Source organism: Erpetoichthys calabaricus, chromosome 13 (assembly GCF_900747795.2).
Source record: "Erpetoichthys calabaricus chromosome 13, fErpCal1.3, whole genome shotgun sequence".
Lineage (NCBI taxonomy): Eukaryota > Metazoa > Chordata > Cladistia > Polypteriformes > Polypteridae > Erpetoichthys > Erpetoichthys calabaricus.
In genome coordinates, this window is record NC_041406.2 from 98,250,627 (window position 1) to 98,269,120 (window position 18,494).

The window sequence follows — 18,494 nt, forward strand, 5'->3', positions numbered from 1 at the left end:
ATCGCCCTGCACCTTCTAAGGCTTCTGGCACTGAGCCTAAGCGCTAGAAGAAGTTTAAAACACTCCAGGAGAAGGTTGAACTACTGGATTTGCTCTGGGAACTAAAAAGTTATGCTGCAGTAGCACGCCACTGTGGCATTAATGAAAGCACCGCACGCTACATAACGAAGAACGAGGCAGTGATTAGGAGTACCATATCTGTAAGTTTCTGTGATAGTGCCAAAAAGGTAACGACTGTAAGGAATAAAAATATCGTCAGGATGGAATCTGCCTTGGCATTGTGGACACCGACTGCATGAAGAAGAACATCCCCTTGGACGGTAACATCATCTGTGAGAAACCACGGAAACTGTACCAGCAGTTTGCTACAGGAGACAATGTAGCAACTTCCCATCACAATGTTCCTGAAACCTATAAAGAAAAGCCAGCACGAAACCCCACCAGAAGAAAATCCGACCAAAGATATGACTCCTCCTGAAGCGCCTGAAGAAGAGGCGCCACCCGAGGAGTTTTAAATCCTCTGCATCGTACTGCACAGCTACTTCATCATCATCTTCAATATCATTCATCATTGGTGAGTACCTGTACATTTTACTGTATTTTAATTAAATTAAATTATTATGTATTTACTCTACTTATAACAAAGAAAATGCGCTTGCATGAATTATAGTATGTATAGCGGTAACATCTGTATTTTACATTCTAGCACTGCAGGAGACATAGCAGTACAGTACTGCACAGTAGATGGGTTTACCTTTACATTCTGTTTTTAGGTCATGTATTAATGTATTAAGCTGAGTTTGCAACGAAATTAAGGTGCGATCAATGAGTGTTACCTTGAAAGGCAACATATAACACACAGAGTGGCAGATCTACTAATTCACAGTGCAAGCCTTGCGTGAGGTTGGCCATATCGTATTTATGAAAAGTGTATCACTTGTTACCCAAGAGGAGGTCTCCCTATTAAAATTCTAGAATATACAATCACATGTGTAAACACAGGTTTACAACACACTTCCAGGAAGGGAAACCAGAGTATCCAAAAACAGAATGCACACAGACACCTCAAAGACCACTAAACAGGCTACCAGCTGGATTTGGAACTTTAAGCAACACTTGTGATCACTTACTGTGAGACTCATTGAAATGAAGAGTCAAAACTTGTATCTAATTGAATTGAACCATATGGAACAGGCTCCATACATAGCAAGGTAATCAGTCTACACCTTTCATAGTAAGCATTGACCCCAAGTTTTTTACAAGAAGAAAACCATGAAGTCTCACCAGCAAGAAAGAAAAATCGCATGGCAGAGAAAGGAGGAGGAGCAGGGTAAAAAGGAAATGAGTAGAAAATGGAAACATATTAAACATATTTGTATTGTCCATACTATAATGACATATTGTGGTATAATGGAACCATTTCAGATCCAGTTAACCAGTTTAGGTTGGCCTGTCCCAGCAGCACTGGGTGCAAAACAACAGCTCTGGACTGAAGTCAGTCAATCAGAGGGCAAACTTTCTGACTCACAAAGGGACCAATTTAGAAATGACATTGAACTGAACCTACACATCTTTGGGATGTGGGAGGAAGTAAACCGAAAGAGGCAAATAGAAAAAATGCCACTTCCACACAGAAACCATCAGGAAATTTAATTCAAATCCAAGACATTAGCCACCTAATCACTTGACAAAATCTGTATTCTTTTCTATTATGGCTGCAGTTTTAACCGCTCTGGCCTAATCTCTACTTAGGGTGTACCTTATGGTAGTAACAAGGGGGGCTCCGCCCCCTGCTCGCTTCGCTCGCCTACCCCCGGCGTTGGGTATCCTGAAATACATTAGTCGAACTTGTTCGTCTTGGAGCTGTGCCCGCTTTGCTCGCGGCATTTCAGACGCGTGTTGCAGGCGCCTGCATTCATTGATTTTATCCAGCCGGGCTCGTGTTTGTATATCCGTCAGTCGAGCTCGTTCATTTTGAACCCGTGCCTGCTTTGCTTCCGCAGTTTCAGACGCGCGTTGTAGGCGCCTGCGTTCATTGATCTTATCCAGGTGGGCTCGTGTCTGTATCGTTGAGTTGTATTGTGTTTGAATTCGGTGTAAAGCGTTCAGCGGTTTGTACAATCCCAAGCAGCACATTATTCCTAACTTCACTCCGCAGTAGTGCCACTCACAATATGGCGGTGACGCCTGCGCCTTCCGTAGTAGTGCCACTCACAATATGGCGGTGACACCTGCGCTATCCACACCATCATTGTGGACCTGTGGGGCCTCCGTAGCCTCTTCCGTTTGAATCTGGGCTGCAGCGCAGAATCCTCTTTTTTGTGCGGCTGTGGCGTTAGTCGTTAGCTATGGGCACGTTGTTGCTTCATTTCTCATTCACGCCAGTTGAGCTCTTTCGTTTTTGGGCCGTGACTCCTTCGTTCGCGGTGGATACGACTTCATGTGCGGTTTATGAGACGCGCGCTGTACGCGCCTGCGCAGTATGTCTCATGGTCCCATCGCCGTGTACCTGCGTCCATGCCATCCGGTTTACCATTCTCGGTTAGTAATATGGATAGCTGTAGAAATGCATTCTGCCACAGACAGATAACAAAAGGGGTTATATAAAATTGGTAGACATCTAGATACTGTAGATAGATAGATTTCATTGCCTCCTTGTGATATCTGGATTAGTAGCACAGTGAAACCCTAGGGCTAGATGGTGGAACTCTTGATGCCTCAGATAGTGTTTTCTCTTTATCTAGATAAGGACTAGAAGTTGGCACAAACTGACTGTGCCCAGGAGGGTCAGGTAGCAATCTGGAGTAAAGATGCACCCCATGAAGTGAACAGAGGGGCATCGCAGGACCACTCCTTCCACCTGCATGACCCAAGAGGGACATTTCAAAAGAGCAACTGAAAGAGATGTGGGCAGTTGACATCTGGCTGAATCAGAAGGCAGAACTCTGGCCTACAGGGGGCACACTGGTATATATATTCAGTTGGCACTTGCCCACTAGGGGAAAAAAAAGGCAGAAAGAGTAGTCAAAAAGAAAATAAAGCTGCTCTAAAGCCTTGATGTCGGGACCCTGAAAACTGGTTGGTAAAAAATTGTAGGAAAAAAAAAAAGGTATCACTTATATAAAAAATTGACTAGCTTTTTTGCACTAGTTCTCTTTCTGGTGGTCAGAGCTCCCCTTAGAGGGCACGATAGATATACAGGTAGGCACTACTTTATATAAAAGACAGAAATAGCCTTATAAACCTAAATGCAATGTGGCTCACTGGCCCACGCTCAGTCTGTTTGGTATCGCAGACCACAGGGGATTCTTTACTTGATGTAGGAAGCCGTAACACAGTTCGTGGAGGCTTTATATGCTGCATTTTAAAGTTGTACCTTATGGTATCCATTTATTTAAAAAAATAATCCTAATGTGAGTTATTATCACAATTACAACAACTGTTTTACAGATTTCATAGTAAATAATAATTGAGATGCGCTGCATAAAATAAGGATTTTATGACTGAGAAGCAGGTCATCAGTCCATCAGCCTTTGCCGCTCACATAATGAATTCTCATAGAAAAACGTTGAAAAGAAAATGCGTGGAAACGATTTCCAGCATTGTGGAGACAGAAAGAGTGAGCGACTTGAGGGAGGTTGTAATTGAGTTTTGGTAAAAGCAGCACAACATAACGCAGCGAGACGCTTTTGGGACTTTGTTGCAGCCACCGATTTCAGTGGCATGATCAGACCAATGAGGTTAAGAGTCATAACATTTTATTAAAAATAGAAAACATCCCTTTAAATGCAGCCACTGATCGAGACGCTGGAAAACTTTCTTTAGCCTTTTTTCTGTTAACAGCAATTCTCTCACTGCGTTCGTAAGGAGGGCGCGACCACTGACGTAGCAACACGCTTAGTGCGGATTTCCACAGGGCGTCTCTAAACCAGTGTTACTTCAGTTAATTTCGACTTCAAGTAATCGTTTTTCAATGCTGAATCTTAGTAGCTATTAAAGCACACGTTGGGGACCATTTACAGCGGTCAATGCCTGTTCCCGTACATAACTGCGCCGTTACAAATGTCTGAAAACGTATTACAGTGTAAATTACAAACCATCGACGGGTATACGTTATTAACAAATTAAACTGCCACGTGCTTTGCCTTCATCTTTTCAGTTCTTGAAATTACAACAGCTGGCTCATGAACCGTAACGTTGGAGACTATTGATAACGAAGTGTTTTCAGATAATGGTACATATGAAAGGCTTCAAACAAAAGGAAATGTCCTAAAAAATACCGTATGTTGCTCACTGGTTGTGATCGTTTTACACTTTTCAACTATTTTTTTCTGTTGTTATAGTGATTACATACGCACTGAAATTGCTATAGTATCTTATCATTTCTAGTATTAAAGTTAGATTAGCACTTAATACGTGGGTAGGAACCTGGCAGTACCATACTGACACTCTCAGTACAGATTGTTTAATAGCGGATTTACAAATATGGTTTGAGCGTCAAAGTAGATTCTTAAGGGCAGTTGTTCAAGTCGCCAATCGGATCGCTTTACAAGCTAAAATAAACATACAGTAATTTTAATAAAGTCTGGAAGGTAATACTTTGCATTGCAAAGGCGTAACATTCAAACCAACGTAAAGGTTTCAAATGATAGATAGATAGATAGATAGATAGATATGAAAGGTGATATTTTACAGACAGGCAGACAGAGGTGAAAGCCACTATAGTGCAAACGGACAGAAATGAAATACACTATATTACAGATAGACAAGCAGTTTCAATATAGAAGAATTACATATAAAAGTTTATTTTAATTATATTTTTTACTATACATTATTTTAAAGCACCACTAAATGAAATGTCATATAAACTTTAGTTTCAAAAACAAACGTGTTTGTTCACCACCACAGTATATTGCGCCTATTCCATTAATTTTTAACTTCGTAAAGGTCTCAAATGAAAGACTGAGTTAGATGTGAAAAGCAGACAGACAGAAAGATTAGAAAGGTACTACATTAAAGATAGATAACCAGACAGATGTGAAGGGGTCTATATAGCAGAATATTTTATATATAAACTACATAGAATATAGCTTAATAGAAAAAAAATACTATGCATTATTTAAAAAGACCGCTAAAAGAAATGTAATGGGTAACAGTAAAATACAGCTTTAAAAACTACCGTGTTTGTATACGTCCGAAACAAACTGCCCCATTCTGTATGTTTTAACTTGTTGATAGCTTTTGTTAAATCTACAGACACAAATATTTTCCTTGTTCTATTTTTGGAAAAAAGTCTTTTCAATTCACAAAAACTTATTCTTTGCATTGCAACTGCCAAACTGTTTTTACACAGAAAAGAAATTGCTCTACTTAAGAGGATTTAAGTTTCTAAGTAACTATTTAAAAATATGACCAGTGTTTATCGATCAAAAAACAATTAACTTGATGGAGAGAAAGACAGACAGACAATGGAGAAGTAAACGTCTGCAGAGCGGGAGTGACGCGCGCCGCCGTGCCGGAGCTGTTCTTTCAGCACCACAGACTCGCTTCACTGATTCAAACTCCCCGTACGACTGGCGCTGCTGTGATGTGGATCGCATTGAAAGTGATATCTTCGAATGCGCTTTATTAAGGCCAAAAAAAAAATTAGAACAGAAGGAGAAGAGGAGAGAATGGGTGAGGTAATGCACGACACTGAGCGATGTACCGACTGAGAAGGTTCCTGGTTGATGCAGAGGAGAAAATAACGGATCAGAAGAGCGAATCCTTTCTGAGAGGAGAAGATGCTCGCCTTGGCGCCTGCCGAAGGGCTGCAGGCTGTGCTAGCCGCAGCTGGTAATTTCACAGACCTCACCTCCAAAGACAGTAAAACGACACGATTACACCGGAGCACGGAGCTACAAGTTGGAACCACGGAGAAGTATTTAGAAAAAAACAGTCACCTCAAACAGTCAAAATGGAGTTAAATCGCTCCATGCCTACGCACAAGGCGCGTTCGCTCTAGGTAAGATCTTTAAGGCATTTGTCACACCGTGCACACACAGTAATAATAAAAACTTGACTGATTTGGAAAATGTAATCTCGCTCGAAGGCACTTTGCATGCTACACAATAGTAAAACAGATCTAATCGACGATAAATAAAAAATTAGCCTATTATTGACACATTACCGTTTACTTTGTGTTTAGTTTAAGATGCTCTGCGCGCTCGAGTCATTATTGCACGCCAGGGGTAACTGTATCTATGTATTTCTAAGACCAAATATTCTAAGTAGGATGTTTTAACTGAGATATTGATTTTTATTCTTAAAGCATGCATGTCACGAGGGATGTCAACGTTTGCTGGTGTGTTGTACTCGATCAGTCTCCTATTTCTCTAAGCCTGAGATTCTCTGCGAGGAAACTGCCCCAAGAAACGAGCATACGGGCATATTAAGGTTTTTTTTTTTAAGAAAAGGACTGCCTTTCATAAGTGGTCTGCATCTCCAGAAGTGTTAATCGTTTCGGGAATTATTCACAGCGTCAATGTAAAGATGCCACTCGCTATCATAATAAGCGTGGTACTTTTTTCTTTTCCTTCAGCTTGACCGGTTACCTTCGCACCTGAGATCTTCCGCCCATTATGACCGGCCAGAGTCTGGAGGAGCTGACAGAGGCCAGTTTTGAAGACAGTGTCATCTGTATAAATGTGGGAGGATTTAAGAAAAAGCTGAGGTCCAACACCCTTTCCCGGTTTCCAGAAACGAGACTCGCGAGGCTATTGAGTTGCCAGTCAAAAGAGTCGATATTAGAACTTTGTGACGATTATGACGACAATGAAAAGGAATTTTATTTTGACCGAAATCCCACGCTTTTCCCTTACGTGCTTAATTTTTACAACACTGGACGACTCCACGTAATGGCCGAACTCTGCATTTTTTCCTTTAGCCAAGAGATCGAATACTGGGGCATCAATGAATTTTTCATTGACTCCTGCTGTAGTAACATTTACCACTGCAGAAAAATTGAGCCGGAACACGAAGACTGGGATGACAGAAGTGAAGAAGGCAGCACCACTTCCTCCTTTGATGAGATACTTGGGTTTTACAACGATGCTGCTAAATTTGATATGCAGCCGCTGGGAGCCATTCGGAGGAGGATATGGTTAATGCTGGACAACCCTGGCTATTCTATTCCCAGCAGGATTTTCAGTGTGCTTTCTATTCTGGTGGTTCTGGGCTCTATCGCTACCATGTGCATGAACAGTATGTCTGACTTTTTGATTTACGATAGTGATGGCAAGTCTCACGAGGATCCCCGATTTGAAACAGTGGAACACTTTGGTATTGGATGGTTCACGCTTGAGTTGATTGCTAGATTTGTTGTTGCTCCAGATCTTATCAGATTTTTTGAGCACCCTTTAAATATTATTGACCTGATGTCAATACTGCCTTTCTATCTGACCCTTATTATCAACCTGGTGGTTGAGAGCAGCCCAGCACTTGCAAATCTTGGTCGAGTGGCTCAAGTACTCAGACTGATGAGGATTTTCCGCATCTTGAAACTAGCCAGGCACTCAACGGGTCTCAGATCTTTAGGAGCAACACTCAAGAACAGCTATAAAGAAGTGGGGCTTCTGCTGCTTTACTTATCGGTTGGAGTATCATTTTTCTCTGTTGTAGCTTACACCATAGAAAAAGAAGAAAATGATGGCCTGGCCACCATTCCTGCCTGTTGGTGGTGGGCCACTGTTAGTATGACCACAGTGGGGTATGGAGATGTAGTCCCAGGATCAATAGCGGGGAAGCTTACAGCATCTGCCTGTATTTTGGCTGGAATTTTAGTGGTTGTGCTGCCCATCACGCTCATCTTTAACAAGTTTTCCCACTTCTACAAACGTCAGAAGAAACTGGAAACCGCCATGAGGAGCTGTGACTTTGATGAAGGAATAAAAGAGGTCCCCTCAATTAACTTGAGGAACTACTATGCACATAAAGTGAAATCACTGATGGTCAGCCTTTCAAACATGAGTCGGAGCTCCCCAAGCGAGCAGAGCCTTGACAGTTCTTTACAATAACATGCTAAACATCTGAGGCCTCGGCAGTGATTCGCTTGAAGAGGAGCGCTTACATGTGTAGTTATAGAAATTCTGGGCTTAGAAGAACAATATTCACGCTGTTTTTCTATCTTTGAAACTGACTATAGATATTTGAGACATTCCATAAATGACCCATTTCTATGCAGTATTGAAAAACTGCATGAAAACAACCATCCATGTTTCTCATTAACTGCTGGATGACAGCATCTGGAAGCAGTGTAAGTGAGTGACTTGTGTTTGACCGCTTTATCCACGATATGCTCTGTGGGCTGCGCATGGGCGCACACACACACACACACATCTATATACACAGAGATGTGCATCATCTTCAGAATGGCTTTGGTATATTTGCTATTGCTAATGAACTGCTGACACCAATTTAAATCACCTTAAACACATTTGTAAGACTTGGACAGTCATCAGCACACTAAAAGCATGGCTACTTGTCAGAAATGAGTGTTAATGAAGTGTCTAAATATGCAATGATTTATATGCAGTCCAGTGCAGAAGCATTCTCATTTGTATATAATAATAGCAGAAACATTGTGATTCAATAATGCTGTTGTTAATAAATAGTAAAATGTAATGTATCTGTTAAGAGTTTACCTCACTAAATTTCTCTTTATGATGTATAATTGAAGACTCATTTTGATTAGCATGTTCATTAATACAAATTCAGATGCATTTGGAAACATTTTACATTTTTACATACCTTGAATTAAAAGTTTACAGCTCTTTACTGCCTTCACAATGAGTGACAATTAACTCCATATGACAAGTTCCACGAAAAGTACTATTAATTTCTGTCACTTTCAGCTTTTCTTCAATATCACCCTTCTCATTAGAGCTATGTAAAATGCAGAAAGGATTTTTATGTAAACACAATTACATACAGTTGATCAAATTCACAGTAAGAAATTTAAACAAGATGGAAAATATAACCATAATATTATTTAAAAGAGTCATCTAAAACTGTTCGATCCAGGGGGTGGGTGGGGAAAATAAACAGTTCACCATGTGGATTGCTTCTGATGCATATATGTCAAATGCCAATCCTACCAAAAAATAAAAGACAACACAAATGTTACAGGCTATATGTTGCATCTTGGTTATAGAAGTGTGAAAGAGGTCAATCCATTTGCTAATCGTCTAATGTACACCTCAGTGTAGTCTTTACAATGAAAATTTTAGGAACACCAATTACGACTCCCTGGGGAAAGACAGCTCATTTAACAAAGCTAATTTTTATTCAGAGTCACAAAGTGTATTTGTCTTTAGATTGTGGCCCTATAAACTGTGGTAAGTGAGCTCCACTGAAATGTTATTGGCAATCCAAAGCAGAGGCTTCTTTTGAAATAACCCATAAAATAGTAATAATCTAGCCTTTAGTGTTAACTTCATCAGTTTCAGTCAAGTAGCAAATAGAGGAAAATAAAATACACAAATTTATTTTATATTATTCTCAAAAAAAAAAAAACCAAAATGCAATATTTATATTTATTCATCAGATGCTTTAATCCATATCAATTTACTAATTGCTTTCCAGAGTTAGAACACTGGACACCTGGGAGGGCCAGTAAATAGTGAGGAGACAGCAAAGGCAGCTTCATAATGTTCAGCAATGGCTAAACAAAGCAAGTAGAACAAGCTATATTTTAAACAGCACCTTTTCAAAGTTAAAGAGATTTGGAGACACATTTTAAGTAAGCCTTACAGTCATTCTATACAGGGCTTGAAATGTTGTGCTATGTCACCTAAAGCAGGGGTTTTCAAGTTCAGTCTTGGGGGGTCCCCTCTGTGGTTGCAGGTATTCAGCCGAACCAATTTCATATTTTAAATGGCAAGCTGCCATTTCCCAGTTTCTATGCTTTGTTGTGCTACTCCAAAAATTATGTATGCTAAATGACTACAGTGTAAAGGAACAATTTGTGTATTAGACGATGAATGAATATTTTTATCTTGCAGTGTAGCATTTTTCCTTTCTTAATATTTAAGTTATTTAAGACATTATATATTAATAACGTAGATAGCACTGAAGCAGCTGCTGCATTTTAGCATTCAGTGTAATTTGCACTGGTATCCTCTACTGGTCATTAATTGTCATATATAGATATACTCTGATTTAGACAGAAAACTGCACAGAAATTAATAAATTAAAAAGAGAAAATGACAAAACTGTACTAAGAATTTAAAGCTCTGGCAAAAAAATATATAACATTAATTTGGTACAAATGTAAATCTTACACTATCATATTTTTCTAAATGCAAAATAAGAGGAGAAAGGTTGGGTAATTAAAAAATTAGATCAATTAGAGGTAATAGTAAGAACATAACAAACAAGAGTAGACAATTCAGTCCACCAGGCTCATTTGTTTAACTAATAATAGCTTTGCAGTCCCAATATCTCATTCTGATATTTTTAAAAGGTTGTCAAAGTTTCTGCTTCAACTACACGCCTTGGATGCTTGTTTCACATTCCTACAACTCATTGCATAAAGATGTCCCTTATGGCTTCAATCCTAAGTAATGGCTCTTAATTTCCACTGGTGTCCTTGAGCATTTGAATTACCATTTAGTGAGAATAATTCTGCTGGATCTACTTATCAATGCCTTTCAGAATTTTTAAGACCTGGATTCAGTCTCCATGCAGTCTCCTCTGTTCAAGACTAAACAGGTTGAATTCTCCGAACCTCTCAGAGTATGACATGTTCTTAAGTCCTGAGGTGCACTTGATTGCTCTCCTCTGTGTGGATTCAAGTGCTACTATACTTTTCTTGTAGTCTGCTGACAAAAACTGCACACAATACTCCAGATGTGGTCTCAACAGTGTATTATATATATATTAAGCATAATGTCCCTTGATTTCAATTCAACAATTAATATGATATAACCTAATATTTTATTTGCCTTTTTAACAGCTTCTGCACATTGCTTAGATGATGAAAATGTTGTGTCAACATAAACCTACAATGATTTTCAGAGGTTGCTTTCTTCAGGACAGTGTGATTCACCTAATGTGAGTTAGTTGAGATGTTAACCTGCAGCCACAGAGGGGCCCAGGATTGAAGCACCAGCTCGCAGGTTTCACTAGTTTGGTAGTGTGTAATGAAGATAGTAACATATCTGAACTGCCAGTTCTTGTGTCAGAGTGTAGATGACATCAACCACATAATTTCCGGGACTGCATACTGTAGCAACTGTTGTTGCGTCATGATGATGGCGATGGTGCTGCCCAGGGAAAAACAACATGGCATCAAAATAATGTGTAGTGTGATTAAGGCACTGGACTGTAAAACACAAGGTGGGCAACCCCAAAACTAGGAATCCGTGAGACAAAAGGAGAGTCAGCCAAACCAAACAGTGTGTTCAGCTGGAGAAACATAAAATGTGCTTGGGGCTTGTAAGTCACTTTGGATATAATGGTCAACTGACACAGTAAATAAAAGATAAAGGTATGGATTTCCAGAGCTACATTTAGGATTGCATTAGCCTTGGTGGCTATGGTTTTCCTACATTCTTTAAAACACTTCTAAATGTCCATTTTCTCATTTCACCCATTGCTCTTGCTTATTTTTACTTTTTATCTGATATTGATATGTGCTTCTATAATAAGTAATGTGTAGCACATTTAACTTACTATTCTAGGGTCCTTCTACGGGCATCCTTACTTTGTGATTATATGAAGCACAGTCAACTGACATTTCTTGGTTTGGCTCGGAGAAACTCACTTTACAGGTTGACAGTTACCTCATTTGTTGAGTGTGCAGGGAGGATGCCTGCACTCTCACATATCGGTTCAGTGTCGTTTTTAGAACTTCCCCCATGAATAATCTGTGACACTGGCAGTAATATACAGCAATAAATACATGAGAGATCAAGGGAAAATTAGGATCAGGCACCCTGCTGCCTAATTACGGAACTCTAAAAGAAAAAAAAAAAAAAGAAGCTGTGTAACCTACCTCATTACTGTTTCTGCAATGAGCTGTAGGAAGGATAATCCATATATGATTATTTCCTCATTCTGTTCATCAATTCATGTTTACAATGAATGCTAAAAAGCAAGAATGATAAAATTTGAAAATGGATATACATAGGGGCTATGTACACCAAAAAGGAGCATACAAAAGCCAGTGGGGTTTCCAATGTTTTTTTCAGAAGAGTATTGAAAATGCCAATGGAAACCTTACATTTGTTTTATGAAACATAAATAAGCAAAGCTCTGGGCCATTTCATTATATTTTTTGATGTTCCAAATCAGCGATTAATGTCAGAGACCTTTAAGAGCCATAAAATTCAAAACTCTAGTTTCTAAAAAGCTGTTGATGAAAAATTTTTAAAAAATCATATTAAGTACACAATCCATGGCATCTTCTACCATAGTACCAGTTTTTATTTTCATCAGTTACTAAGTAAGATTGTTAAAACCCTTTATTAAGAACCAAAGTTCATTAAGGAACATGATTTAGTATAAAGTTAAAACTAGTGCAAAGAACAGTATTAAACTGGCGCTGTGTGAGTGTAGGTGGGTGATGGACTGGCACCCCATTCAGGGTTGGTTTCTGCCATGCAGCTGTAATAGGCTTTAGTTCTCATTTGCTCCAAGTTATGTCAAAGTGGACTCAGAATGTTATGTTCTTGCAAATAGGTTTATAATAATCCAGAGTTATCCAAAAGGGTATGAGAAATTGTAAAAAGGAGGGGAGAACATTAATTCCACAAGGTTGTTTAGATGTTCTGGACACTGGGCATACTGAAGAATGTAAAGTCAACATATTAAAAGACGCGTACACACACACACACACACACACACACACACACACACACACACACAGAGTATATACAGCAGATAAAATTTTTAAGCCAAATTGAAAAGTCGAACAAAGAATGGTGGGTTGTGTAACTGAAAGGAAAAGGGCATAAGGACCTTATTTGGTTCTCCTCTCTTATAATGGGAGGGCATAAACATGAACTCATTACCTAAAAGAAAAAGAACAGAAAGAATCAAAACTAATTATAAAATGCCAGACCTTCGTACAGACAAAGGCAGCATCACCATCACGTTCAGGATTTCTCTGCTGCTGTCAAATCCTTCTTAGGTCTCTGTTTGCTAAACTTCACTGCCATGTCGACTAGCAGCTGGGTCTTGAATTCAATGTACTGTACTTTTCTTCAAATTAAAATGAAGCCCATAAACAAGGAGTCACAGTCTAAAATGAGGTAAACAATGTGAAAATTGCACAAAATATACAGGCATTTTGGAAGCAATGCAGTTCAAGAGCACACAGTTCTTTAATGGGTTCTGTAGCCAAAATACATATCAGAAAATAAAGTGGGATTTCCAGTATGATGGTACATTTGCATTGGAGGCGTTTTTATTTACCTTTTTACAAAATATATATATCAGATAATAATATGCACGTTGATATTGCAAAGTTCTGCTTATTCCTGCAACTACACATAAAGCATTATATGGAAACAAATGTGTAACACAATAAAAAAAGAGCATAGAGAAAAAATAACAATAATAATAATAATAATAGTAGTAATGCACTGAAGTGGTTCAACATTGCCCACAGCCAATTACATCTATTTCACTTAGCATGATACATTTAGTAAGGGTTTTCTCTACAGACATGAGAACACAAAACACTCCAAATATGGCAAGCCATAATGCCTAAATAAAATATATTAATTTTTAAATCTGCAATCAATGAAAACACACTCTTTAAATATAGTATGCACATTTATGGCATTCACAAAACACACACACGCTGGCAGATAAGTAGACGCAGGGTCCTCCATAAGGCGAGGAGCGACAGGTGCTCCAAAGGCCGAGTCCACATACTGCCATCCACATTGATGGAGAAGACAAATCTTCTTTCAGGAAAATTGAGCAATGAAGTGAGGTGCTGTTTGATAAAAAAAAATCAGGCGGTAATGAAACATAAGGGTGGTTAAAAAAAAAAAAGCATAAAACGACACCTGTCTCCTCATGACGATTATTAAGCATAATAATTCAAAGAGACATTTATTTTTTCCTAGGGTTAAGTATTTCAAGCTAAATAAACAGCATTTGTATAAATGAGCACATTTCACTAGCAGGTCCTGCAGTGTCCTAAAAATGACATTATGTTAAAAATGTGGAGTTATAGCAGGCTCAATTAAAAACAGAGCACAAAGCCAGTTCTGTTCTTTTTGTTTCTTCAATCCTTCTAAATCTTAAATCCTCCAATTCCCTTTTACTGTTTTCATTCAATTTCTATAGGCCTTTAGTATAAGAAATCATTCTGAATGGTAGGTGAGAAGGTTGCCATTTATATTATTTGTGTGCAAACTAGAACAATTTTTTTCAAAGCACTATAGTGATACCGAATGAAGGTCTTATTATCCAATTTAGAAGCCGTTGCCTGTGAAAGTCAGCGATGTGCTACGAACACCACCTCTCAGTACACAGTTTATCAAAACACGGGCAGACAGAAGCCTGTCACAGACACAGAGGCAGCAATGACATTGAGAAGACGTGCTTTGCCTGTATACTTAGTCCACTGCTGCATATCGCCTTGACAGAATTTTTTCACTCTAGCGGCTGGGACTACAACAACTGGCATCCAATTAAATCTCATTCCAACGCTGGCCTAATGAGGAAGATATCATCACAGCCATGAAAAATCTATAGAAGGCTCTAACATGGGGACTTCAAATCAATTTGTTGCATAACATGAACTTATTAAATGTGGTTTCTTGATGTGAGCAGAGGCAGTAATTAGCCAGCATTAGATGATTTCCTTAAGTGTATTTGGTCGCTTTTATTTGAGCCTATTCAGGATCTCCTAGTATAAATACAATGAAAAAATAGTGCAGATGATGGGGAGCATTCTTGTTAATTTAATCTTCTAGCTGAGTGAGCCATACCACACCAGACAATAATATAATTGAGCAGAAACTGGGACTGGGGAATTTTGCAATTATCAATTGATCAGCATGATCAATATCTTGAAAAAGCAAAGCATGGCTCCTGGTGTCTATTGCTTATTTAATAAAATGACAACACTCAGAATATAAGACAAGCTTAAAGCCTATTACAAATATGGCAAAGAGAAAAGGAAAATTGCACTTGAGTGATCCAAAATGTTGCAATGACAAATGGGTAAATGACAAATAATTGTAATGAAAACTCTTCTTTTTTGATTTCTATAACCATTCAGTATGTGACAAGTTTCAAAAAACACATGCAGAAAAATTGCCAACTTATCTTTCAATGGGAATACTACTCTAAAATTCAGACTGAAGCTCACCTTTACACTAAATGGCTGATTAGTGCTTATTGGCCAAGTGGGAAGGAACAGGAGTGGGAAGTGCAACAATAATTAAATGCATTTGGTTAAAACCCTGAGCTTTCAAAAGGTACACAACACCACATAGAGAAACATCACAGGCATTTAAAATGCAAAGCCATGCAGAGCAATCATGTTCTGTTCATCCAGTCAGCCTGGAAGTTGCAAAGAAAAACACCATTACAGTACTTGTAAAAAGTGAAATGACATCAGTGACAGAAATTCAGAAAATGTCAGTAAGTTTACCTCTGGTATATAATAGCAACCAGAAGTAAATATCACAAACAAACAAAAAATATATATATAAAAAAAATCACTAATCTAAATATGTTATCATTAGACTTGAGGCATAGATAAAGTCATATAAGAAAAGTTACCAAAACGACTGTGTTTAATGACAATATGAATTGGTCCCAGTATTGTGCCCACTAAATCACTGGATCTTCATTTGCTCTTAGTCCACATGTTCAAATTTGTGTTCCAGTTGAGCACTACTGTGCTCAGTTTATCAGGTCCATGAAAAAGTGGGTGCCATAGTGCCAACAAGTCCACAAAAATAAACAGCACACATCAAGGAACAAAGATTCTTCTATTTTCTGATGCCAAAGTAAGTTGTAACAGAATTCCACAACAGTTAATCTTTGGTTTACACTTGTGTGCATCCCTTGGACTCCCATAATTCTTCGGCATTCTTCTAATTGTATCCAGTGAGAGATGCTAAAAACAAGTAATAAAAGAAAAGAATGCCCAAAGATACAATGTTGTACAAATCTTCATTTAAATACAATTTAAACAAATCTGACAATGTCCACAGAGAGTTAACTCTAGGAGCCCTTGCTGTTACTGAATGCTCTGGCTTTTGCATTCTTCTTCTTCTTGCAATTTAAAAATTCTGCTGCCTGCGTTTCTTAGCATCCATGGCATCCAAAATTGGCTGCCTCTTTGCAGTGTATCGCTGGCGCAGTTCTTCAATCTCCCGCTCCATCATTGGGTCCAGGGCACTGAGTCTCATCTGCAGTTCCTCAAAACTCAGATTTTTCAGCTGGCAGGGAAGAGAGAACAATTTTAATGAATAAATAATCTGGTAGGTAAGACTTTGGTTTAAGACAGTCTAATGTTGGAGCCAACACACTGGCACTGCCATTTTCCCTAGAATTCACAGTGTTGATTTTGTTAATCAGTCTTTATTTCTCAGAGACATGTGCATCAGGCTAGTTGACAATTTTATACTGGCACAGCAGGATAAGGATACACTCTGTCACAGGCTGGTTGCCACACCCAAAGGAAAAAGGTCTAACTTCCCATGATTAAGAATTGGATGGATGGATGGATACATGGATGAATGAATAAACAAAGGAAAACACACATCTGACAGTTAATTCATAACATAATGTAGTGTACTACAGGTCCCTATAACTTTACAAGATTCACCTTTGAACACTGCTATGTAAATTTTAAATGATTACTGATAATTGATTTTTTCTGGTGTCACAGCTATCAAATCCAATACTAATAGCGATATGTTTTATTTCCCATTATTTTATTCAGTAGTTTGTGCATGTTGAACTTAGTTTACAAACAAAATGATGACTTAAATGACCAAAGTCTAGTTACATTTTTGACTTTTAGTTAGATATAGAAACTCTCTCTCCCTCTCTTTTATTACTATTTGTTTTACAGGGGAACATGATGTATTGCTCTGTAAATATCAGACAAATATTTTTATTCAGCTTGTTTCAAATGAATACTTAAACAAACTCACATAAAAGCTTAGCTGACAAAAGAAGAACAGACTATGGTGTTGACAATCTGGGTTTTGCCCCCTTAGTTTTAAGGTGCCTTTAAGATGACTACTTGAACCCACACATTATAACTTTTGACCTTATTCAAATCAAACAGAACAAGTATTACAAATGGCTATTTTGTAGTTGCCAGCATTTACGATAAGAAATGACCACAAAATAGACATTTTACTCTGCGATCTGCAGTGTTTAGTGAGCAGTTATGCATCTGTGCTGTGCAGTTTATGTGTCATCACATTGGTCTAGCATGTTGGAAATATTTTCAACACTGATTAACTTTTGTAATTCATCACTGAATTATTACCCCCACCCCTTCACCTAATAAAGTAGTATGTTAAATATAAGGACTTGTGTTCTTGATAAATTACCAAAATGAAATAAGAGAAAAAAATTACTTTGTGGTTTGGGAAAAGCTCTATGGGTCATAGGATTCCATTAATAACCTCACAGCAACATGTGCTAAGACAGGGATAAAGGTAAATGTGCATAGTATAAATTACTATCCTTGATCCAAGTGAAATGGCCATACTGTTAATGTAGAAGTAACTAGGCACAAGTGTCTGGGGGCATTAGTATTTATTTAAAAACACAGTACTTGGGCTGAAACAATTTCTTAGAACTTTTTTAATACTATAATTAAACTTAATACTTTATGGTGGAATGTCTGACATAAATACTGTACATTTTGTTACCCATACACATCAATTATTTATATTTCTTGACAAAAACATGAACGTTGCACATTATATTTTTATACATTTTATATTTATATAGCCAAATACAAATAATTAAAGTGCACAGCGACAAAAAGATGATATTAGGCAAGCGTTAACCCAAAGATCATGTGTCAAAATGATTCTGTAAATGTAGGTTATAAGTAATATCACAAGTTCACTAAAGTGCAGAAAGGTGGCACAGTGGTTACATTTGGTGCCTCATTGATTCAGCTTCCAGGGATGGAATCCTGTGCTTGATCTGTTTCTGTGGAACCTGCAATCCTCTCTCCATTTCTATGGCGTCTTACTTCAGTTTTAGAACAAGTGTTAGATTAACTAGTGATTCTAAATTGGCATCTTGTGAATGTGGGCGAGTGACATCTGCAATGGAATGGTATAGGGAGCAATGACGTATTGAATAGGTTACTGTAACCTGTGTATTAGTAAGTTTTGTAGTCATATACATAACCTGCTTATGAAATATCATTTTAATGCATTTGATTTCTACTTCTCCTTACTGTTATGTTACATTGCTTGCTTTTCCTTTTATTATACAGCCTTCCTTTT

The 18,494-nt window shown here is 38.2% G+C and overlaps 2 protein-coding genes across 4 annotated transcripts in view; one reads left to right on the forward strand and one right to left on the reverse strand.

Annotated features, from left to right (window-relative positions):
- The first annotated feature begins 5,480 nt into the window (after positions 1–5,480).
- On the forward strand, positions 5,481–9,320 carry LOC114664010 (potassium voltage-gated channel subfamily S member 2-like). Its single transcript, XM_028817981.2, has 2 exons — positions 5,481–6,004; positions 6,581–9,320. The coding sequence occupies exon 2, from the start codon at positions 6,621–6,623 to the stop codon at positions 8,052–8,054; it is 1,434 nt and encodes a 477-aa protein (XP_028673814.1). The 5' UTR covers positions 5,481–6,004; positions 6,581–6,620; the 3' UTR covers positions 8,055–9,320.
- Positions 9,321–13,340: 4,020 nt separating this feature from the next.
- The window catches only part of stk3 (serine/threonine kinase 3 (STE20 homolog, yeast)), a 425,407-nt gene continuing 420,253 nt past the window's right edge, over positions 13,341–18,494 (reverse strand). The window contains exons 11-12 of one of the 3 annotated variants that reach the window (XR_007936613.1): positions 15,787–16,451; positions 13,917–13,984 (exon numbers count right to left, since the gene is read on the reverse strand). Coding sequence is in view for 2 of the 3 variants with exons in the window: in XM_051935855.1 (XP_051791815.1) it covers positions 16,293–16,451 (159 nt within the window). In the remaining variant the exon portion in view is untranslated. Of the gene's footprint in view, positions 13,985–15,765; positions 16,452–18,494 lie in introns of those variants that run through there. The other 2 variants (XM_051935856.1, XM_051935855.1) reach the window with 2 other exon arrangements.

What these genes read in the sequence shown, in the direction of transcription:
- LOC114664010 (XM_028817981.2), top strand. Translation starts at nt 6,621, where the DNA reads ATGACCGGCCAGAGTCTGGAGGAGCTGACAGAGGCCAGTTTTGAAGAC.